The sequence below is a fragment of the Belonocnema kinseyi genome, chromosome 6 (assembly GCF_010883055.1).
Source record: "Belonocnema kinseyi isolate 2016_QV_RU_SX_M_011 chromosome 6, B_treatae_v1, whole genome shotgun sequence".
Lineage (NCBI taxonomy): Eukaryota > Metazoa > Arthropoda > Insecta > Hymenoptera > Cynipidae > Belonocnema > Belonocnema kinseyi.
This window is the reverse complement of record NC_046662.1, coordinates 32,000,049-32,025,865: the sequence shown is the minus strand read 5'-3', so window position 1 is coordinate 32,025,865 and position 25,817 is coordinate 32,000,049. Positions and strand designations below refer to the sequence as shown.

The window sequence follows — 25,817 nt, the reverse complement described above, 5'->3', positions numbered from 1 at the left end:
CCGAATTTTTGGTATTCCTAAGTTTTACCATTATGTATTATAACCCATTCTGAAATTTTATCTTTCTTAAATTTTATCCGTTCCGAAAAATGAACGGGTCCCCATAAGCATGACCACACACTCAGAAAAATCAAAATTAATTTCTTTGACTTTTCCTTATTAATACAAATTTATGCATTTTATTTATTTTGGCCTAAATGTAACAAGTGTCGGTTTGATGAATTTTGGTATATAGTGGATTTAATGTGGTGACATTATACTCAAAAAAATGTTTGTTTAAATAAAACAAATTCTCTCTTCTATATAGGAACAACAAATATTTAATTAATTGGAAAAAATAGTGGTCCGCTTTAAACATAACTGATCTGATTCAAATATAACGATGCTTAATTCTAACCAATTTTCTTTGTATCACTACAAATTATAGCTTTAATCTAAAAATTTTTTTCTATCAAACAAACATTTTTCTGAGCATAAATATGTAATACTGAATAATTATTCAATGTAGTAATTTATTATTTACAATAGTTTGTCAGTAACTTACTTCGAAGGAACAGAAAATCAATAAGAAAATCATGGTACACTTCATAATGGAATAATTCGATTAATTTGAATTTTCTAGAAAATATAAACCACAAGTACTTTATCTCGATCTGTAACGATGCCTGTTTATAAAAAATGCTTATCATGTGAGACGTTAATTTATTTGCCGGAAGAACAATTCACATAATGAAAGCTTCAACAGAACTACGAATAGTTATCATGATTTGAAGCCTCGGCGAAGGTAACGTTGTATCGAAAAATATGTTTTGGTTGAATGTTTGCTTTCATATTATCTTTCCTGTAGGCTACTGGATCAGCCTTCAAACTAAAAATATGTTTTCTACCGAAAACATAATAGTTATATTATCAGCTTAAAAAATAAATTAGAAAAAAATTAATTTTAAACCATTTGAATATAGCTAAAAAATACGATTTTTTAACGAAATAATTGAATCCTTAACGAGAAAGATCAATTTTCAACAAAATACATGCATTTTTCACAAAACAGTTGAATTTACAAACTGACACCAGATAGTTGAATTTTGTACCAAATTATTTGAATTTGCAACCAAATATTTGAATTTTCAATAAAAAAATATAAGTTTTTAACAAAAATGGAATGGTGACTATTTTAGTTTGAAAAATTAATTCTCATACAAAAATTGTCTATTAGTTCATTTTCTACCCAGTAGTTAATTTTTTGAATAAATAGTTTAACTTGGAGCAGATAGTTGGATTTAAAACCCAAAAATAAGAATATTAAAAAACTATTTGAATTTTCAAATAAAGAAGATAAATCTGCCAACAGAATCGATTAAATTTGTAGTTCAAAGCATTTATTTTTCAATCTTAAAAAATATTATTAAACAAAATACTTTAAGTTCTGGTTAAAAAAACCAATCTTTTATAAAGAAAGATGTTACCTACGAAGTTTTCTTTACTGTATTTAAATCATACATGACCACTTCGACTATAAGTTTATTTTTAACTATATAGTTTATTTTTAACTATAAAGTTTATTTTTTTATCCAATTTTTGAATTTTCAATAAAAAAATAAGTAAAAAACTGCTACAAGGCAAAAAATATAAATTTTCTGCAAAATAGTTCAATCCTTAGCAAAATGTATGTATTTTTAAAGAAATAGTTAGACGTTCAAAAACAAAAGATCAATTTTCAACTAAAATGTTTAATATTCACGAAAAAAGTGATTTTTAATAAAGTAGTACAACTCTAAACTACGTATTTGAATTTTCAAATAAAAAAGATTAATTCTCAACGAAAAGTAGAATTAATAACATGTGAACCACAGAAGAATTAAATTTAAATTAAAAAGAATTAAGTTCAGTAAAAAATACGAATTTAAAACAAAATGTTTGAATTTAACAAAAAAATCTTCAACCAAAAAGATGAATTTTTATCAATGTTGTTCAACTTTCAATCAAGTTGTTGTATATTCAACTAAAATAAAATAAGTTTTCGACAAAATACTTGAATTTTCAATAAGATAATTAAATTTCCTACCAAATAGTACACATTTTAAACAATACAAAAATGTAAACGACAAATTCAGAAAAAAGGAAAGTGTCGTAAGACAGGCACTAGTGTGAGGCGAAAAAAATGGTTATAGATATTGCAAACATTTCGATGATCAAAATGCATCTATTGGGATCCTAATGAAGTGGCATTGAATTCAAAAATTGGAAAAAATTGAATTGAAGATAAGAAAAATTGAATGTGTAATCAATCGATTTAATTCTAGGTAATTCCCATGAATAAAATAGGTGCAAGCAAATTGTTATCTGAGAAGTTTTTAATTTTTTCTAATGAATTTGTTGTACATTCTTGGAATTTTCTAGAGTTTTTTTAATTCTTATAATTCAACTATTTGTTTGGAAATTCAGTTAATTTGTTGAAAAATCGTCTTTTTGGGTAGGAAATTAATTCTTATGTTTTAAAATTCACCTTGATAGATAAAATTCAACTATTTGGTTGAAAGTTAAAAATTTAAGTACATCAAACTCTCGCTTTCAGTGACCCCGTTCTCAGCCTTCCTAGAACTGCTGGCTCACGTAGTTTCTCAGGGGAGTAGGATGAGATTCAACTTTTCAATTTCAAAACATATAATAGTAGCTGAAAATTTTTTTTTCACAAAAAATCACTATACCATTTTTGATTGAACATTTATATTTTTTATTGCAAAAATTCTTAATTGGTTCCAAGGTTATCTTGTTAAACTGGAAATTCAACTATTTGGTTGAAACTTTATGTATTTTGTTGGAAAATCGTGTTTTTCTAGACAATTAATCTTTTTAGTAGAAAATTCAATTATTTGCAAAGAATTAATCTATACTGTGGATTAATTATTTTTTTCAGAACATATTATTCGTTTTCAACCTTTCGAAACTATACTTATTAATTGAATCACTAGGAACTTGTGACATTAATAAATGCAATATGTAATGTATAAATAAATAATAATTTCAAATATGTTTTAAAAACCTTACAATGGGACAGTTGTTGTGTTTTTAAAGAAAAGGGTATTTTTGAAGATTCCAAAGAATGTTCGGTAAATTTCAATCAAGTTTAGCCCTAAAAAGTTTTAGAAGAGTTCAAAGTATTTCAAGGGATTTCAAAAGATGTCAGAGGATTTGTATTATGTTTGGGCATTTAAAAAGATTGTAAGCCATTTGCAAAATATTAAAGAATTTCCAAGGATTTTGATAAATTAAGAGGATTTGAACAATTTTTCATTTCGTTTTATAAAATTATTTCGTATTTCAAAAGCTATAGAACTGAGCATATGGAACCTTAAAGATTTTCTGATGTTTTAGAAGTTTAAAGAAATTTTTAATACATTGAAGTAAATTTTAATGAATCCAAAATATTTTAAAACAACTAAAGGTATTTTATTAATTTTTACCCTATTTTAGAAAAAATTATCAGATATGTATTTTGAATATTTTCAAATATTTCAAGGTATTTATGAAAATTTAAAAGAATTCTAAAGATTTTAGGAGTACTCAAGAGGTAACAAAAATTGCAAGTGTTTTCCAAATATTTTAAAGAATTGGAAATACCTTAGAGTATTTTTTAAATTCAAAGAAAGTTTCCAGAGCTTTAAGAATTTTTCAGGTGATTTTAAAAGATTTTAAATCTTTTAAAACATTTTAGTGAACTTTAAAAGATTCCAAAAGAGTTTTATCGAATTCTTCTCATTTTCCTTAAATTCTTTTATATTCACTTTCAAGCACTTTTGATTATGTTTTTAGTTACGAATACTTACATTTTTTGTTTGAATAAGTAACTCTTCAAAGGTGAATGGTAATAGATAACACTGTGTAAAATGAGGCTGTGACAGACTTGAGAATAATAAATTAAAAGGCTTTTTAAATTTTCCAAAGAATTTTGAAAATTCAGTACATCTAGATCCACATAACGATTTTTTGTTTTCAAAAAAACTTTTTCCGAATAAGTTTCAAACTAGGTATTCGAGAAGAGATCTACTTTAATGATTATACTAAAACCTTTTGAAGTCATGTATTTTTGACGAGCCCTTTTTCAAGTTTCTTGAAATATTTCATTATTTTAAAGAACATTGCAGCATTTTCATTCAATTATTGCGAGCCCTTAATCTTGCACCACCAATAATTTTCCCAGTTTCCACTCATTTACTCAAATATTTTAGGCATTAATTTTAATCTACAGATTCTGGTTTAGTTTTTTAGATCTCTTTGAAAATAAAAAAAATAAAAGAATTCTAAACAAACAGTTGTAGATGTTCTAATTGTATTTTTTTTTCTCCTCTATTTCAATCCATTCCATTTACATATCAATATCTGGTGTCCTTTTTTATCTTCCAGAAATAAAGATAAAAATTATACCCTATTTTTTTTTTTCTGAAGAGGAAATACGCTTTAATCCGTTTTATAATGTGTGATAAAGACTTATTTTATTTTATACTTTTCTTTCCGAATCTGTTCTAGGCCTATTTTATTTTTACGAATCATGTTTTAATTTGTTCAAGATTTATTTTATCCAATAGATTTTTATTTGTCGATTTATTGTTATTCTATTCTAGTCGTATTATTTCCCTTTATTTTCTGTAATTGATGGTACAAATACACCATTTCAATTTATTCCATTTTATTTTTATTGTAGACCTATCTCAGGTATCATTTTAATTTAATTGTTTTCTTCAATATATTTCTATGAATTCTTATTTCATTCTTTTCTGCCCAGGGTAAAAATGAGGAATACATTAAAAAGTGTCGAAGTATCAGGCTAACCGAAAGTCAAGCAAACGCTGAAGATGAATATAAACCTAGAATACATAAAAAATCAAAAAATTTTGTTTGACTGGAAAATTCAGAGAAAAGTCAGGAATTTAAATAAAAAAATGGCAAATTTAAAAAATTTCCTACAAGAGGAACTTTTAACAATTGTAAAAATAAGAAATTTTCAGTAAAAATTTTTTAAAAATTTGAATTCTGAGTTTTAAATATTAATAATCAAGGAAGATTTAGATTTCACCTAAATGATAACTTTAAACGGTTCTAAAAGTGCTTCTACTAAGTCAAAAATGATGTATTCTCAAAGAAAGTTACTAAATTAAATTAAAAACAGCTCTGTTCTTATTGAAAAAATAAATTCCAAAGAAGTTGTAGAAAGCTACATACGAACGGCAAATTTAGATTTTAACCCCACCATGATAGGAAAATAAGAATTTTCACTAAATCACGGTCTTACGAATTTTATTTGAAAATTCCCTTTGGCTTATAGGATGTAAAAATGTTGTCTTTTTTAAGAAAGTTACTATATGAAAGTTGAAAAAATCCTATTTTATAAATTCCAAAGTAGCTGTAGCCATTTATAGGTCACGATAAAAAAATTTGCACTTTCACCTAACCGCAGAATTTGAAATTTTATCAAAATTCCTTGATGTTTCAAGAACACTGCAAATATTTATTTGTTTAAGAAAGGTGCTGCATATAATTCAAAGAAATACTTTTTTTTTAAATCCAAGCAAATTGTAGCTATTAATGGGCCACGATCGGAAAATTTGAATTTTCGCCTTCCCACAAACTTTGAAAGTTTCTTTATTATTTTTTATTGCTTCTAAGAAGTCTAAAGTTTTACTTTTATGCCGAAAAATATTTATCTGGATCTTTAAGAAGCTCTATACAAAAATTTATTCCAAAAAAACGTGGCGATTATTAGACCATGATTGGATAATTCGGATTTTAACTTCACTATGAACTTTGAAATTTTCTAATAATTCCCTGATGCATCTAGACCACCAAAAATATAGTTTTATTCAAAAAAATTTTTGCAATGAAGCCAATGATATAATCTTTTAAAGAAAATCTAAGGATATTGTAGCCATTTACAGGACACGATCGGACAATTTAGATTTTTATCTAACCACGGACTTGAAAGTTTACAAAAAAGGTCCTGTTACTTCATAGCGCTAAAAATGTTATTTTCTTTCTGAAGGTTACTATTTGCAACCAAAAAAAGTTCTGTTCTACATGAAAAATTACCAAGGCGTAGTAGCTATTTATAGACTACGATTAGAAAATTCAAATTCTCACCTCCCCGCGAACCTTGAAATTTTCTTAAAAATCTCCTATTGCTTCTAAGAAGTTGAAAATTTTACTTTTGTGCCACTGTAGCTCTACATTGGCCCGAACCGGAAAATTCGGATTTACACTTCACAACGAACTTTAAAGTTTTCTAAACAAAATTCGGTTTGGATAAGGAAAAGAACTGCCTGGAAGCCAAAAAATTCTTTTCTGCATACAAAAATCCAGCTGTTACGATTGTAAAATTCTTAATTTTACCTCACCACACTCAAGACAAAAATGTTCTTGAACCACAAGAACACTTTTATTAAATATACATAAACAAATTTGGTTGAGTTAAACAAATTTTTATTGATTCGACAAAATATTTGAATGCCTCAATAATTTTTTTTTTAATTTGATCAACTAAGTATTCCATCCAGTAAAATATTTGGTGACAAAAATCATAAAATTCAGTTCACTCAACTACATTTTTTTTTAATAATGACCATATTCTATGGTGGAACCAACAAAAATTTGGTTGACTTATCTATTTTGTTTCTTTAGTATACGGCCTTTCATAATTTCTGAAAAAATTCATCTAATTTATAAAAAGCAAACAATTTTCTTCTCCTGCAAGGTTACGATCTGGAAGCCAAACAAACTCTGTTCTAAGAAGACGAAGCCAAATTCTACTCAGAAATTGTTGTTTTCTTTCGAATGGTAAATACCATGGTGCCAAGAAAACTGTGTAAAAAATCAATTCCAAAGAAACTATTTTGCTAAATTTTGCTAATTTAGCTAAATAAAAAAAAAATAATGTCAAGAATAATTTCTTAAGCATCACGTTGCTTTTATCGAAATTTTTCGAAATTGAATTTAAAAAACGTAAAATTATGGAAAATCGTAGAAAATCTTCTTGCAATAAATAATTTGTTCATAAATTTTCTTATTACATAATATTGGGATATTTTTTAATAATGTGACTATGAAATATAGGCGATTTCAAAAATCTTTCTGCTGTTGAGGAGCACGAGGAGCGTCAAACTATTTATCACAGTTTTTGCATCGAAACTTTAAAAGCTTCGATAGCCAAATTGTTAGAGTGCGCGGTGAAATACACGTTTTTAGACGACGCAGAAGTTAGCTATGCATATAGATTTAAAAATTCGATCTTGAATAAAAAATGAAATAATAGACGTAGCCAAAAACTAAAAACACCCCCGGAATCGTCTAAGCCACATCTCTAGGTGTTTTTTTCTCACTTTTTTCAAAAAGCCATTTTTTAAACAATTACGTTGTTAATTAGCAAATATCCTTCATTATGAAAAAACCAAAAGTCCTAAAGAAAAAGTAAAGATAGTTCTGGATTATCCTCGGGAATATCTCTAGGTGTTTTTTCATTTAAAAAAAATGAATTATTTAAACAATTATATTGTTTATAATTTTTTGAAATTTATTTAATAATTGTGGTAAATAATTCAGAGTTGCTAAGTGAAAAATAACATACCTTGAAGTATGATGAATGAAAAACAATTTTGAACAATGCCGAGGAGAATCCAGAACTATCTTCACTTTTTTCTTTAGGACTTTTGGTTTTTTTTTATAATAAAGGATAAATAATCAAATCCATATGCGCCATTGGATATCGTAAAGATGTGTGCGTAGATGGGGCAAAAACAATGTTTAAAGTAACTTTTTTGTATTGTTCAAAATTTTTTTTCATTCATGATACTTCAAGGTATTTTATTTTTCACTTAACAACTCTGAATTGTTTACCACGATGGTTAAATAAATTTTTAAACATTATAAGCAATATAATTGTTTAAATAATTCATTTTTTCCAAAAGCGAAAAAAATGCCTGGAAATATTGCCGAGGAAAATCCAGAACTATCTTCACTTTTTCTTTAGGACTTTTGGTTTTTTTTATAATGAAGGATGAATAATCAAATCCATTAATGCGCCATTGGAAATCGTAAAGCTGTGTACGTAGAGGGGTCAAAAAAGTGTTTAAACTAACTTTTTTGCATTGTTCAAAATTTTTTTTCATTCATGATACTTCAAGGTATGTTATTTTTCACTTAAAAACTCTGAATTGTTTACTATCTTCACTTTTTCTTTAGGACTTTTGGTTTTTTTCATAATGAAGGATATATATTAATTAACAAGGTAATTGTTTAAAAAATGACTTTTTCAAAAAAGTAAAAAAAAACACTTAGAGATATGGCTCGGACGATTCCAGCGGTGTTTTTAGTTTTTGGCTACGTCTATTATTTCATTTTTTATTCAAGGTCGAATTTTCAAATCTATATGTATAGCTAACTACTGGGTCGTTAGTTAAGTAGTTGAGGTAGAGTTCGAATCCTGGGCGAGTAAGGCTTTTTAAAGCGTGCCATTATGAGTGTAAATAACCGTGTGTGCGAATTATGTATTTAATAATGTTAAAAATACAGATTATATAATAATAATTTAAATAATAATTTTTTTTCAATTGATTTTTGTCGAAGGTTGGGCTGGCGTCATCTTAATAGAAGGCCCATATATGGGACAATATATCGGCCCGACGTGGGGAAGCGAAAGGTGGTTAACCGTTATCATTTACCTGATTGGCCCGACCAATGGCGTACAAAGTTGGACCGACCGTCCGACGGTTGGCCCGACCGTGGGCCAGTGTCTCCAGAACGTGGGATTTTTTGGCCCCCACCACTCTCCCATCTGGGAGCGACACATTCAAACGTAGCGTGTCGGTGAGTCGGCTCTGCTACATGTTGCATAATTCAGCCCAAAGATATTATACTTTAGAGCCGAAAATGCACGATCACGAGCCCGAGCCCCCTCGACTTAATGGTTCGTTTTCGGTGGCTAACTGGCTATTTGGAGTTTTTAAGTTAATTAAATTTCGCAGGGTGTCAAGGGAATGAAAGTTCAGGCAATTTTGCTATGTTCTATAATTTTAGAAAAAAAAGGAAATTAATTCTTATCAAGCGTAAGTTTAAGATATATTCAGTAATTTTTAAACGATTAGAAAATAATTAAAATTTGTAAACATTTTTTATAGAATTTTTTAAGGTTTCACGAAAATGAAAAAAATTCTTTTAGGTTTCTACGAATAATTAATAGAATTTTTTATTTTGAAAAATTGATTTTAAAAAATTCGAATACATTTTAAACTATGTTTAAAATGGTTAATAAAGAATCTGAAGATTTTAAGGCAATCTGTTTCATTTTGCCGAATTTCAAAGAAAATCAGGAAAAATTTAAATAGTTTTTAATGATTAGAAGGCTTAGAAGTTCCGACAAGATTAAAAACAGAACCTTTTCAAGATTGGTAGGAAAATTCTTAATGACTTTATTTTAAAACGCGTACTTTATGAGAATATTAAAAAAGGTTTTTAAACATGTGAAAGGATTTCCTACAATTTAAGAAGACTTTAGAAGATTTTAAAGCAAAATGTTTTAATTTAGTAAGATTATAATAAATATATCAAAATCGAGTAAATGCAAGAAATATTAAGAAGAATCGAAAAGATTCAAATCAAATTTTAAACTTAACTTCTGTTAGAAACTTAGATTTTTAAAGAAATCAAACATAAACTTTAGAAACTTCAAAGGAATTCCGCAAGATTTTAAGGAGGTAAAACTATTTTTCTTAAAATTCCTGGGAAAGATTAAAAATATTATGAAACAATTTTTTCACATCTTGAATTCAGGAACATAATTCTTATTAGGTCTTCTTGTGCAATTTTGTTACACAATTTTTAAAATTATATGTTGGTTTAAATATCTAATTTCAAATTTGAGTAAGTTTGAGAGATATTCAGGAATTTTGAAAGGATTCAAATATAATTGAAACTGGTAAAGATTTTTCAAGAATTTTATAAGTTTCCACGAAAATGAAAAATTTATTTTATGTTCCTTGAAATAATTAAAATGATTTTTTATTTCGAAAAATTAATATCACGACATTATTTTAAAGCATTTCAAAATGTTCAAAAAGACCTCAAAAACTGTCGAAGTATTTGAAACATTGTAAAGTCAATTTTTTCTTAATTTTGCAATATAAAAAAATCAGGAAAAATTTGAATAATTTTCCAAGATTAGAAGACCTGACAAGATTAAAAAAAGAATTATTTTCCTAATTATCGTGCGAAAATTTTTCATGATTTTTCATTTTGAAAAATGTGCTTTAAAACAAAACTGGAATCTTTGTACAATTATCAGTTTTAAAAATTAAAATTCGAATGATTTTGTTAAAATTACTTTCAGCACATTTCTTCTCAAGCAGAATCACCGATTTTAATCGCAAGAGGTTCAATTATTTGCAAGCAGAATAAGTCATTACGTAAATTTTGAAAAGTCAAAAAAGATAAATTGGAATAAGTTGAAAGAGATTTTTAAAAAAGTTGATTTTAATTACACATACAATTTTTTGAATTATTTCTAAAAATTTGGATACATTAAAAATTGCAGTATTTAAAAATACACTTAACATTTAAGACTTTTATATTAAATTTTGATAAGATAAAATATATATATATATATATAAAATGAAAAAAATAATAATAAAAGTCAATAAACCAAAGACTTTCAGTTTATGGAAGATAATGAATAAACTCCTTGGGAAAAAATGTAAATAATTTTTTTGGAATGAATTTTAACAGAAAATGGAAAAAAGATTACAAATCATATATTATTATTTCCTAAAATGTTTAAAAAGTACGCAAAAATAATTTGAAGCAAAATGTTGTTATTTTTTCATATTAATTAACTTTAGAAAAATTAAGGAACTTTTAAACAGTACTTTTAAACATTTCAAAACATTTCAAAAGATTTTATATTTTCTCAAAGCATCTGAAAAACTTTAAAGGCATTTTTTAAAATTTTGCAGAATTAAAAAAAAATCAGGAAAAATTTAAATAATTTTAAAAAATTAGAGATTGGAAGGTCTGACGAGATTAGAAAAACAGAATTATTTTTCTAATAATCGTTTGAAAGTTTTTAATAATTTAAAAATATATATACTTAAAAAAATTCAAACAGATTTTAAACACATAAAAGGATTTTCTAAAATTTAAAAGAAGAGTACAGAAGATTTTAAAGCAAAATGCTTCAATTTGATAAGATTAAAAAGTTTAAAAAAAGTAAATAATCAAGTGAATTCAGGAAGTATTTAGTAGACTTAATGAAATTCAAAAAAATTTAAACTTTAGAAGTGTTTCAGAAACGCAAGATAAACTTTAGGAACTTTAAAAGAATCTCGAAAAATTTCCGGAGATTAAACAAAGTTTCTTAAAATGCTTGATAAAATTTAGAAGATTATAAGGAAATTTTTTTCTACGTTTTTAATGATTTTTTTAATTTTTGATAAAAACTCGAGAGAGTTATCAATACCTTGAAGAATTCAATTCAGAACGTTTTAAATAGATAAGAAATTTTCTTAATATTTTTTAAAAGGGTATAAAATAAAAATAAAATGTCTTTAAAATCTCCTAGGATCTTTTCTGACACATCTGACATATTCGAAAATCTTTTTTTTTAATTTTCTTAGGATTCTTATAATAATTATTCACATATAAATTTATAAACAAACTGATAATACTTATTTTACTGTATATGAAATCTTTATAAAATTGTTAATGCCTTAAAATACTTATCTCAAAATTACAAAATTTAGCTTTTACAATTTTATTTTTATTGTAAAATAATTGTAGTTGGAAATTGATTGATTAATAACTAATGAACATATTTTTAGATTATTTTTCCTTGATTCTGGCCGAGGGTCAAACATGCTACAAAAAACCGTCGTGAAATTTCAAATAAAAACTGTACTCCCTACACATCAATTTTTTTAATTAAAAATAATAATACTTTTATAAATATTGCCAAATTCTATTTAAATACGATACACATTGATTTTTATTTTAAAAAATCCTGTCAATATTTCGTGTTTTTTTAATTTTACGATATTTGTGTACCATGCTTGACTTTAGGAAAAGGATTTCAGGGATAAAATTATAAAAACTTATCCATTAGTTAGTAAAATACTATGAAGAATCGCTTTTCAAATTATAGTTGAAGATGAAGAAATAGATATTTCTCTTATCGTTTTTCATGCACTTCTCTGTTCAGAAAATCTCACAGATTTTTTAATGAAATTCCTTTCCACACTACATTCAAAGGAAAATTATACAATCTTTTTGTCAAAAAAGAACTTAGATGACTTTAAGTTTTTTTATTTTATTGCATTTAAAAAAATATTAGAAAACTTCGAGTCTTTTTGAAAAAAGTTTAGAACATTCCGAAGTTTGAATGGTATCAACGAATAATTGATAAATTTTGAGACATTTTTCCAAGTTTTTAAATATTTATAATACGTTTAAAACAAAATAAATTCCAAAATAATATTTTCAACTTACTACAATTTTCTTAAAATTTTAAAAAAGCATACAAGATGTAAAAAACTTGATTTATATAATCTTCTAAATTTTTCACAGGAATTTTAAGAAAAATAATTCGATTGTGTGGGTGTGTTTTTTAAAAAATATTTTTCAGTTGAAAATTCATTTTTTCCATCGAAAATGAAACTATTTTAAAATTAAATTTTTTTAAAAGAACAATTTTGGTTGATAATTTAACTGTTTTGTTGAGAATTTGATTTTTGTTGTTGTTGAAAAAACATTTTCTTATACTAAAAATTGAACTGTGTCATTTTGGTTGAATTTTTTTGTCAAATTTTTTGTCAAAAAATTTTCTTTTTCGGTAGAGAATTTTTCTTCTTGTTCAAAAATTAATCTATTTCAATCAAGAATTCATTTCTCTGGATGAAAATGAATTTTTTGGTGAAACTTGTTTTATTTTTGTATAAAATGGGTAAAAGTTCATCTATTTTTTTTGGAAATTAAACTATTTTTTTGAAAAATTGTTGGCTGTAAAATGATTTTTTAAACTGATAATGTAACCATTTTTAGTTGAAAATGTATATATTTTGTTGACAAAAATTTTTTTGTTTTAAAGTTGAATTTGAAAATTTTGAATTTCTGTTGTCAGTAGAAAGTTATTGGTTTAAAAATTAAATTATTTTTTTTCAAACTTAATGAAAATTTTACAAGTCCATTTTGGATGGAATACTTATTTTTTTTTTTTAGTTTAAAATTCGTTTCTATAGATCAAAATTGAACAATTTTGTTGACACTTCCTTTTGTTGAAAATTTTTCTTTTTAGTTATAAATTTATCTTCTTGATTGGCGAATTATTCATCTTTAAAAATTCATTTCTTTTAGATATAAAATTAATTTCGTTTGTTGAAAATTCGCATTTATTTGGGTTTAAAAATTAATTTTTTCAATTGCAAACTTGACTATAAACTACAATGCTTAAGTTAAAAAATGTATTTTTAAAAGTAATTTCTGAACTATTTTATCGAAAATTTGTTTTTTATTTGTTAAAAATCCATTGTTTACTAAAGTATGACTAAGGCATGCAGCACTAAATTTGAAACATTATAGACCCAGAAGTCTTGTCTCCTAGATCTATTTACATAAAGTCAATTATATTTGCCTCTTCGCAATAAGCCTAAGGGATCGTCCATATATTACGTAAGACATTTTTCTTTTGTTTATATCGCTGTGTCCTTTTCAACTTGATAAAAATATTATTTTCGTCTTTATTCAAACAACAGAAAAACGTCTTACGTATTATATGGACAATCCCTAATGGTTCTAAGGTAACTCGGGATTTCAAAACCTGAATAAATTTGAGGAGCAGCTAGTTGTCATTCGTGAGATAGGGAGAGCTCGAGTTCCTGCTCGTGTATTTTCGGCTTTACACGAGGCTGGTCTTCGCAGAATTTAACAGAGCCGACTCATCGACAGGCTACGTTTGAATGTGTCGCTCCTAGATGGGAGAGTGGTGGGGGCCGAAAAATTCCACGTTCTGGAGACACTGCCATGGGCCGACGGTCAATTCGCACCTGGGAAGATATCGCACAATGATATCGCAACATCTCGGTATTGAAAAAACGCAATATGATAACGTACGAGCAGGTTCCGAAGATTTTTAGGGTATTATAATAGACCAACATCTCTTGGATACTACTAGAACCCTCATACATATGATATAATAAAATAATAATATAATGTAAAATCTTGCAATGTAGGATATCACGATTTTACGCTATCATAATGTGATAATTACGATATATAGCGCAGAAATTACGGCATATATTGCAATTCTTGCGATATCGTTTTCTCCGTGTAACTTTTAAATTATCATCTTTAATTTCAAATCCACCAAAATGAAAAAAACTGTGTTAATTTGTGACACAATATCATAATTAAAAATGTGGAAATGTGATATTCAAAATTATTAATTGAATACTGCTACATATTCAAAACGTATCTTTTTTAATATATAATAAAGTGAATTTTAAATCCTGCCTAATTTAAAAATTCCAAAAAAGCATCGAACATTGAATATTTTCAAAGTATAGCTTCCCAATTTGTAAAGCCTTGTTCCAAATTAATCTATACCATTAAGAAAATACAACAATTTGCTTTAAAAAAAGCATGCGAGAACTAGGCATTTGAAATTCAATTACTTTAAATTTCCCATCAAATAATATGTTAAAGTGGATCACATATGCACTTTAAAATAAAAATCATAGTCATCTTTTCTTATATTTTGAATCAGATTTTTAATTTGTTATAAATAAATAAATATAACAAACAAAATTGCCATTTGATCTATGTTCAAATCCTCTAAGTTCTATAGAGTAACATTAGCAAAAGGTACTCCCATATTATATAATAAACATGTAAATTTATTATAAAAAATTATTTTTTCAACGAATGTTTTCTACGATTTTTTATAAGTTTGCGTTTTTTAAGTTATATTGCAAGAACTTTGGATAAAAACAATATAATGACGAAGAAATTTTTTCGTGAAATTATTATTGTTAACATTATAAATATGTTCAATAAAGAAATGTATTTATCGGACATTTTTCGACAAAAAAACACTGTTATAAACAATTATTCTAAATAAATTGTATCCATTTATAGGCCACGATCGAAAAATCCGTATTTTCACGTCACAAAGAACTTTAATTTACTAAGAAATTCCTTCTTGCTTCCAGAATAACAAAAATTTTGTTTTGTTTTAGAAGGTTACCATATGGAAGTCAAAAAAATTCTGTTTTAAATAAACAATTAAACTTCAAATTTCCTGCTGCTCCTAGAAAGTTACGATCTGGAAGCCACATAAATTCCGTAGTAGTATAAAAGTAAAACCTAAATTAATAGCAAAGAATAGAAAATAATAAAATTGATAAACTCAATACTCAATATAAGCACCTTCAACTTATGGTATTCCTAGAACTGCTGGACTCGTCAAATTAAAATAAATAGTTCAAAGACATATGATAGTATGAAGCAAAAAAAAAAACAAAAATTGGATAAACATAAATAAAGGATAACACAAACCTTTTTTCCTTCAGGGTAATTTTTCAAAAATACCAGCAATTAAAATTTGCAAAGTCTTATCATCTTAATATATTAGAATAAATTCATCAATAGAAAATTTCTCTCACATCAAGAAAATTTGCAATTTCTGCGATTGTAAATTGTGTAGTGAACACAGAGTGACTGTAAATAACTCATTGTTTCAGATGATACATTATGGTCAAGTTTGGATAGAGCTATGGTCGGTGCCCTAGGAAGTATTGGAATTGTCCCTAGGCATCATATTGTACTACCATATACCGACACTCCCAAGCAAATTCAGGATTCCTTAGGAGCTTTGAGCAGCATACCATGTAGAGGTAAACATTTAGAGATTAATTATTGTCATCAAAGGAAACCTAGGAAACTCCATAATCGCGTTATTATAGATTGGCTTTGTCCTCAGCACGGCATTATAATATTTGCGAATATTTGAAATTAAAATTTTAATTTATATTCGGAGGCGTATCAAAGTGTTATTAATAATCTTGCTAGTCGAAATTGAATTAAAAGAAAACAAAACAAAATAGAATACTTCCTTCTTTTCAAAAATCTCTCTCAAAGTGTTCGTCTAGAACGGCCTCTCTGTCGTTGCTTGCCTGAAAGAAACATTCTGACTTTGAATTGGCGCCTTATTTTATTACAGATTACAGTTATAGTTCTTTGAAGTGTTTCAATTTCCAGAATTTTTCAGATTTCCAGACTTTTTCAAATTTCCAAAATTTTTCAAATTTCCAGAATTTTTTCAATTTCTTGAATTTTTTCGATTTCCTGAAATTTCTGAACTACTTAAATTGCTTCAATTTCACGCATTTCTTCAATATTCTAAATTCCGGATATTTTTAAAAAATTGTGAACTCCTTGCAAATTTTAAATTCCTCAAATTCTTTAAATTTCTTGAACTGTCTGAAACTTTTGATTTGTCTGAATTCGCTAAAATCCATTAATAGTCTAATTTCTCTGAATTCCTTAAATATAACGAATTTCCTGAATATTTTTAATGTTTTGAATAGTTTTAACCCTTAATCTGAAATATCTGAATTCTCCGAATTTTTTAAAATCCTGAAATTCCTTAAATATTTAGAATTCTCTAAATTTCTGAAAATCTATGAAATTCATGAACCCTTTGGAATTCTGTGAATTCACTGTTATTTTTAAATATTCTAAGTTACCTGAATTCCTTGAATATTGAAAATTTCCTTAATATTCAGAATCCTCTGAGTTCCTTGAATTCTCCGAATTCCTTTCATTCTATAAGTGCTACAAAATCAATCAATCAATCAAAATCAATGTGAATTCAGAGTAATTCAAGTGAATTTAAAGTAATTCTAAAGAATTCAAAGTAATTCAAGTGAATTTAAATTAATTCAAGTGGATTCCAAATAATTTAAGTGTATTTAAAATAATTTTAAATACGCGTACGTGTAAAATGGAAACGCGAGGTAAACTCAAACAGCAGAATGGTTCCTTGATTTATTAAATAAGTAAATTTGAAAAACAGTTTTCATATATTTTAGCTTATTTTTTACTTTTTCATCCCAGAGGAATGTCAATGAGTCAATTCGGAATTTTTATACAATTTCAGAAAAGACTTTGAGAATAAAAGTTGGTATCAATAAAACTTTCTAAGAACGAAAACAGAATGATTTGTAACTTTTTGTTTGTGGCTGACCAAATTCGACTCGTTCCACTGTAATTCTCATATATTATTTCTTTTATACAATGATTATAATTTTGCACTCATAATAAAATATGTTGAATTTTTTCAATTAATTTAAATATATGAGACCTATACGAGTTGATTAAATTGAAATTTTCAAGACTAACCGTACAATAATGTGAAATAAATTGAGTCATAAATACTGGAAAGACTTCTCTTACGTAAAGTGGATCGGAACTACTCTCGTAATGTAACCTTGAATATGCAATTAAGCGTTTCATGAAAATGGCTAAAGTTCATTTCAGTTTTTAAATTTTAATTAAATTGTAATTATCATCTTCAAATAAACTTGAAATATTAGCTATGTTTTTTTTCGAAAACAAAAAATAAAAAACGATTTTCTAAAAAGGCGATATATGATTGTTTTAGATTTCATAGTAATATGAGGGATATTTCCTGTGATTTTCATCCTGCTTAGCTAGTTCTTTATATAGAACAACTTATTTGCTTATAAGGTAAAATAAATTTTTCAAATAGTCAATTATATTTTAACATTCATAGCTTTACGTTTATAAAATCTGAAATTAAAATATTTGCAAAATATTAAGTCACAGAATTAAAAAATATCAACTTCTTATCACAACTTCAATATCACTTCTTACTATATTTAATTCCTTTACATTTTACTATTTTTGCCTTTTCTTTTTCTTCTATTTTTCTAGAAAACAGAAAAGCCAAAACTATTTAATAAGCTTTTACATTGTTAAAGAATAAAAATATTAAATTCAGAAAAAATGTGGCCTTTTTAAGAAAATAGATTTTTTGTTTTTTCGAAATATGAACGATAAAAAATACGGGTATCATATTTTTATTAAAAAAACAATCTATTTCAGGCTCAAGGAATTCCGTGATATCAACGCGGTCGAACTTTCCGATTTCATATGAAATCACTGAAATGAGAGTTAAAAAATAATTGTTTCACTAAAACCAATTTCTTATCAAAACAAATTTTTTTTGTTTATGTTAGGAAGTACAACTATTTTAGGACCTGCAAGAAAAAACTTGCAGGATTTTCTTTCAAAAAAATCTATTTTTCTTCATTCATTTCTTTTTTTCGGAATATGCTAAGACTTTTCTTAAACTAAGAAAAAGAATTTATATTTTAGAGAAGCCCTATTATGGTTTTTTTTTAAATAGGTTTTTTGCAATATTTTGTAACGTGTTTTGCAAGATTTTTCATGATAAAATTCTTCCACTCTGAACGCTTTAAGATGCAGTTTATTTTTATTCTTAAAAATCTCTTTTTTTTAATAAAACGCACAATTACGATAGTTTTTTAAAAGACCAGGACTTTTTTTCTTCCATTCGGATAAAAATATATTAGCATATTCAAGAAACTAGCAAAAAATAGTACGGGACGTAATGGAGAAAAAGAAGAAAAACAGATTTTTCTGAAAAATGCGTTAAGCAATTTTGGTCTTTGTTGTCTTAAAATATTCGTATTGTGTACATTCTAAAACATTTAATTGCACATTTATATCTTTTGATGAGAAAATGATTACCTATTTGTTCCAACTTAAAAAAACACTTGTAGGTCCCTACAATTATTTTTATACAAAAAAATGCAATGTAATTAAGTTTTCAAATTTTCATTTCTCCAATTTTAGCGGTCCCATGATGTACGATAGGGTGCAAAAAAAGTATATTTTAAGTTTTGCAAATTCTATCCCCTAAAATTCTTCCTTTTGGTCAAATCATACTACAGAATTTTTTCTTAATTCCTAAAAGCTTCCGCTAGGTATTTTTGGGTCTTCAAATAAATTTTCTCATGTTAGTTGTCAATTTTTGAAAGATAATAATTTGGGGCTAACACATTCTTTCCAGAAAATGAAAAATAGGACTTTTATGTCAAACTCATGCTAAATACCCAAGTTTTTTCAACTTTTTTGCTCTCATTATTTTTATTAAACAAGGGAAAGTTTTCACGTACTTTAGAGTACATTTTTTTCTGTTAAATCGTGTAAAGTTTATATTTTTCGGGATAAATGATACAGTTGATGAATTTAAAGAACAAAATTTATTTTTTAATATCTTTGTTAATTAGTTAAACAATTTCTATTCGCTTGAACAAATTTTGTTCTATAAATCGTAACAACCTAACATGTTTTGGAAATAATGACATAATTAACAGATTTTGATAACAATAAATCTTTGAAAAATATTTGGCAATCATTTAAACGATTTTCATTTGTTTCAACAATTTTTTTTTAAACTGCGAATTTAAAGAAAATTACCACTTTTTGAAAATAATATCGCTGTTAGTGAATCTTAAGTGTGATATTCTTTGTGAAAAAAGTGTACAATTATTTTTAAAAAAATTACACAGGCCAACAATTCTCAGAACCAGAGACCAGACCTACTATACCCGAAGGTTTTTGCTGCGCTGAATCCGAATCTGACCTCAGAAAAATTCCATCACCCTCAGTTTTCGAGATATTCTAACCTAAAAGGGTCGAAAACCCGTTATTTTGATGTGTTCGAGGCCCCGTAACATCGCGAAAATTTTTTTTTCACAATCTGACAATGGCATCGTAAAGAACTACTCTTTACCTTCAAAATGCGATGCCTAACTTTTTGATAAGATTTTTCATAGCCGAGATATGGCGGATTCAAATATGAAAAATTTCACCCCCAAGCCCGGTAACTTTCGAGCCCATAACTGCCCATAATGCTATGTAACCTCAAATATAGCAAAAAACGGTGTTTTTTGCACTTTTAGGTTACAATATCTCGAAAACTGAGGGTGATGGAATTTTTCTGAGGTCGGATTCGGATTCAGCGCAGCAAAAACCTTCGTGTATACTAGGTCTGGTCTCTGGTTCCGGACCTTTGTCAAATTTTGTCGGCCTGTGTTATTTGCTTCCGAAAATTCTAAATTTTAACGATTACGTGAAAAATTATATAAATAGAAACTGTTTAAGCAAATATAAAATATGTTCAACAAAAATTAGTACTCTTGACAATTGTTTACATGCAAAAATAATAATTTTTCATGATTTACTGGATAAAAAATATTGTTCACACAATTGATAATTGTTTTCATAATTAAAAATGATGTGAAATATACTTGAAAATCTAACTTGCCGAATAAAAATAATTATTTTTAAAGAATTTTTTTAAATGCCGTCTTTAGCATGAATTTGAGATAAAAATGCTATTTGTATTTTTTGGGATATCCTTCGGGCACAATGAGAGGAGGTTGGGTATATCAAAATTAAAAGTTATCGAGTAGAAATTATTTCTCGAACCTTCCTTAAGACTTGTCTGAACTTTAATTTGCGAAAATTTAATAACAAGTACATATTTTTTCTGTTTGCTCAGGTTAATTTTAATCAGTTTGGCGAAACTAGTGGTTATCGATACTATTTATTCATAATTATCATTTTATCAAACAATAATTTATTTTACTTTTTATCTTATTTTTCCTGGAAAAATTCCAGAGTGTGTCTATATTCATTGATTCTGATTACAGTGATAGTTTTTTGTCTGCCGCTGGAGGGGGACTACACGAGTCGCATACTGGTCGAGATGGACGCGGTTCTTCAAGAGGCCCGAGTACCGCATCCCGTAATCCTGATAATCCATCCAAAAAATTCGGAGTTCTTCATCCCGCAGAATATTTCGGTGTCTTCCTCCACCCTTCCTACCCTTGTACCGTTCACGAGATCTCAGTCTTCCAATTTTTCTACCCTGAATGCATCCCACGCTCGTTCGAACGCACCACAAGAACAGAAGGGTAGAGAGTCATCAAGCCGTTTTACACCACCCTTAAATCTCAGCAAGACCATGCTGACAAATCTACTGGCTATCGTTCCCATCGAGCAAACGTAAAAATCATATTTCTTATCTTCTTTTAAAAACCGACCTATTCGCTTAAACTGGCCCTAGCGGATTTCGCGAACGGAACGATTACGTAACTGCCTGACCGTAAAGTGCCTACATACTGAATGTTCCGTTCATAGTCCAGACGCCTCGGAAATTTTCCGGTTTTTTCCCAGTTTGCAAAAATTTTTCATGGTCAATAAGATAAACAAATTTCATCTCCAGAGCTAAAAAAATTCCATTTGAAGTAATAAAAAAATATATTACAAATTAAAGCATTCAAAGTGGAACACTTGATTTTTTTGTTTTTAAATAAAAAAATGTTATACACAAATGCTCAATAATTTACAAGTATAAAATGAAAGTTTGGTACTAACACTTTTAAATTAAACAATTTAAAATGAAATGCAGATATACTGCAAAATTTAGAATTTTTATCTTTTATAAACTATAGAGTTCAAAGATTCAAATTCAGTTCCAAAAATATAAATTGGCGTTATGATTTTCACTGTTTTAAGTTGAACATACAATCAATGAACTTTCAGATTTTCAAAATTAGATTTTTTGAAGAAAGTTAAAGTTAGAAACATTAAAAATTCAAAAATTAACATTATTTATTGCAACACTTCTAAAATTAGAAGTTAAATTATTTTAAAGACTAAAACATCCTTGAAAACCTTCAACATTTTGTTTAAAAATTCAGAGAAATATAGAATTTAATTGAAACTTTTTCAAATTTTAGATAATTTTTTCAGAATTTATAAATATCTTTCAAAACTAATGACTTATTTTATACAATTTTTAGAAAATCTTGCTTATTATTTATAGAAAAAACTAGAGTCACTTTAAGTTTTAAAAAGTTTCAAAATTAATGTAAAATTTAAAATGATTTTAAATAATTTAAACGAGCTGTATGTTCTGACAACATTCGCCTATTCGTATCGAAATTTTTGAGCATTTGCTGCAGCCTCATTTAAAACAAAATGTAGATTTGTGCAAATTTCAAATACAAATTTTAGAAGCTTTTTAAGAATTCCAAAAGGCTTCAAAATAAAAAATAAAACATTTTTTGAACATTCCAAGGAAAATGTAAAAAGGATTTCTTATGTTAAAAAATATTATAAGAAAATATTTTCAAAGATTTCCACAATTTTCAAAACAGAATTTGAAATATTTCAAAGGAATTTTTTTAAGTTACCAACATTTTTTGAACATGACAAGCAAAATTTGATTTATTTAAAAAGATATTTTTTAATTGTTCTTACAATTCAGAGTAAATTTTATAAATGTAAAAAAAATTCCTTCGAATATTTCACCTGTTTTTATCCTTTTGAAGACTTTCATAATTCTTAAACATATTCTAAATTTTTAATTTGAAATCTGCAAAAATATACCGAAACTTCGGCACTAATAGCCGAATTATGTAGATACACACACTTCCTTTAAATGACTTCCAATTTTTTCTACAAAAATGAAAATTAAAAAAATTGAGACATTCCTGAGGTAAAAAGAATGTCTTACTTCTTTTAAAAAAGTAAGACATTCCAAAAGGATTCCACGCCTATGGGGTCCGAACCAGCCAGCCAGATGAGCGCTTCCAAGTTTACAATGTCACTTATCGAGCCCATTGTCGAATTCTTAAAAAAAGTGAAGTTTATAACTACTAAATGTATAAAAATTAAGAAATTTAAATTCTATGACTGAATTTTCAATAATATTTAAAATTGTTTAAGCTTCGTGCCAAGTTTCCAGTGCATATAGAACTGTAGATAAATAATTGAAATTTAGATTGTTCTACAGGTTACAATTTTTGTATAAACAATTTTGTCTTAACATCATTGTTTTAGTGGTACTTTAGAGAATTATCATGCTAAATTTCAAACATTCATAACTTTTTGTAGAAAAGTTATTAGTATTTGAAACCCCGTAATTGATTATTCATGCGTCGTTGCTTAAATTTATACAATTTCACTATAATTTCCCAGGAACTTTGTGTCTGGGAAGAGCAACAATATATTTGAGCAAAAATATTGTCTCTAACGTGTATTTAATTTACTACAAATTACTATTTATTATCACACCGCAGAATTTCACCCAATAAAACTCAATTTTGCCAGGAAAGTATTAACTTTAGAGAAATAGTTTTTAATATAGAAAGTGTGTATTTTAGCTGTTGTTTTCATAAATTAAAAAAATATTTCTCTCTTAGATCATATTTTTGGAGATATGGCAGATAGAATTTTTTTCCAATTTTTCCGCCTATTAGTTGCTATTGCGCAATAAATATTCATCGGAGGGCAAATTTGTTTCAACGTTTTTTATTCGTCCTGTGATAAGCTAATAAAGTGCACAAAAAAAATCGAAATAAGTTTAATGGAAAATCATTAATCGGGAGTAATTAAAAAATTGATTAATTGCGAATATCTCGAGAACGCAGAATCTGCCGAAAACGTACCACGCCGATTCGGAATCAGGTGATCATTCTGCATTCGAATCACTGAAAATATTTTGGCGACATATAAGATCCGACAGGACTGGGTATGGCGTCTGGACTATTACTGGATCCACTAAGCGACATGTATTTATCCTTTTTCACATTAATTTGCAATTTCACATAGGACGCAACACTCTTCTTTTTTTCCCCGAGCAGGCTGAGTAAATGAAACGGATAAGCAATTGCGTGAACCGTAAAGTGTCCACGTAATGACCGTTCCGTTTACTGGAAACTCTAAGGTATATTTTCATCCTTCTTGACATTTATTCACAATTTCCTGCAGAACTCAACACTTCTATAGTGCCTGTATAGTTAATGTTACGTTAATTTGGCCCGCTAAGTTATATATTCGTCCTTTTTCATATTTATTTACAATTTCACACAGAACTTAATACTATTTTTATCTTTTTCCTAGCGGACCAAGTGAAAGGCACGGTCACGCAATTGTGTGACGTTTAAGTGTCCACATTATGATTGTTCGCTTCACTTGGGTCGCTGATGCATATTTTTATAATTTTTCACATTAATTCACAATTTGCGACATTACTCAACACTATTAGTGTTTTTTCCCTAGCGGATTGGGTAAACGGAATGATTACATAATTGCGTGATCATAAAGTATCCACATAGTGACTGTTTTCTTCATATGTGCCGCTAGGGCATATTTTCATCATTCTTTAGATTCATTGACAATCTCACATAGAATGAAAAATTCTTTTTCCCTTTTTATAGATTTACTTCTATGTATTTGTATTTATTTCTTAAACGATTTAGAATTGAAAACTAAGGTCGGCAACTCGACATGCAACATTGTGCATCGAGTGGTCGCACACAGTTTTAAATTTGTAATTTTTGAATACGAAAATAAATACCAATACATAAACAAGAATGTGTCAACTGATGAAAAAAGTATTGAGTTCTAGGTAAAATTGTGAATAAATATGAAAGAGGATGAAAATATGCCCCACTAAAGCAAATAAAACGGGGTGATTTTTAACGATAATAGGGGAATAAAAGCGAAATAAATTCTTTTGAATGAAATTAATGTGTTTTTAACATGTTAAATTTAATATAAAACGCTAAAGATTTCAAGTTAAAATGTATTGCATTTCCAACGAAATAGTTGCATTTTTAAATAAAAATAATTATTCTCTGATAGAAGATATTAGTTTTCAACACAAAACAGATGAGTCTTCAAGGTAAAAATTCGAATTTTTTATAAATCAGTTGACTTTTAAACCTTTTGAAAATTAATTTTCAGCCAAGAAAGATCTTTTTTCATTAAAAAATTCAATTTTCGAGAACAAAATTGCAACCGAATAGTTAATAGTTTAAAAAAAACACAGCAATTTTTATCAAAATAGTTGAACTTTTAACCATAAAGTTAGATTTTTTTAACAAAGTAATTTACTACCAAAAAAATTAATTTTAAGTCGACAATTATATTTTCAACAACGGAAAATTAATTTTTAATCAGCCCTCTACATTTTAGGCCAAATAGTTTAATTTTCAAGTAGAAGGACGAATTTTCTTGAAAAAAAATCGAATTAAAAAAAAAGCAATTAAATTTTCGGCCACAAAGATAACTTTTGAACAAAGCAGTAGATTTCTAAAGAAAATTTTTAAATTATCAACAAAATATTTTTCTTTTTAAATACGGTGATGAATCTCGTTATGAATTTTTAACAAAGTAGACTATGATTACATTTTGGTTTCGAAATTCATCTCTTCTGGTTAAAAATTTATATATATATTATAGAAAAAATGATCTATTGTAGAAGAAAATTTAACTTTTTTTCGTTAAAACTTGATCCTTTTTGTTAAAAATTCAAATGTTTTGATCAAAAAATTCTTCTTTTCTGTCGTTAATTTAGCTGTTTTATAGAAAATATATTTTCTTAATTAGAAAATTAGTCCTTTTGGATTTGAAATTCGTTTTTTTTGTAGAAAATTCGAAACATTGTCGTTTTTTGTAAAAAGTAAATTATTTTTTATTTAAAAGTCTACTATTATACGTATTTTATAGAATTAATTTTTTTTTGTTAAAAAATCTAATGTTTGTTTAACAATTTTATTATTTTGTTGAAAAGGGGGAGGGTCGGTAAGGCCGGTTTTTGGCCTAATTTATTTTTGGACCAAAAAATCTGAAAAAATCATGGTAGTATCTTATAAGTATCC

The 25,817-nt window shown here is 26.9% G+C and overlaps 1 protein-coding gene across 1 annotated transcript in view; it reads left to right on the top strand.

The window, feature by feature from the left end:
* Positions 1 to 25,817, top strand: part of LOC117175321 (retinal guanylyl cyclase 2) — a 444,267-nt gene that overhangs the window by 330,433 nt on the left and 88,017 nt on the right. Inside the window, exons 4-5 of the mRNA XM_033365029.1 lie at positions 15,771 to 15,923; positions 20,796 to 21,150. Coding sequence (XP_033220920.1) covers positions 15,771 to 15,923; positions 20,796 to 21,150 — 508 coding nt within the window. The remainder of the gene's footprint in view (positions 1 to 15,770; positions 15,924 to 20,795; positions 21,151 to 25,817) is intronic.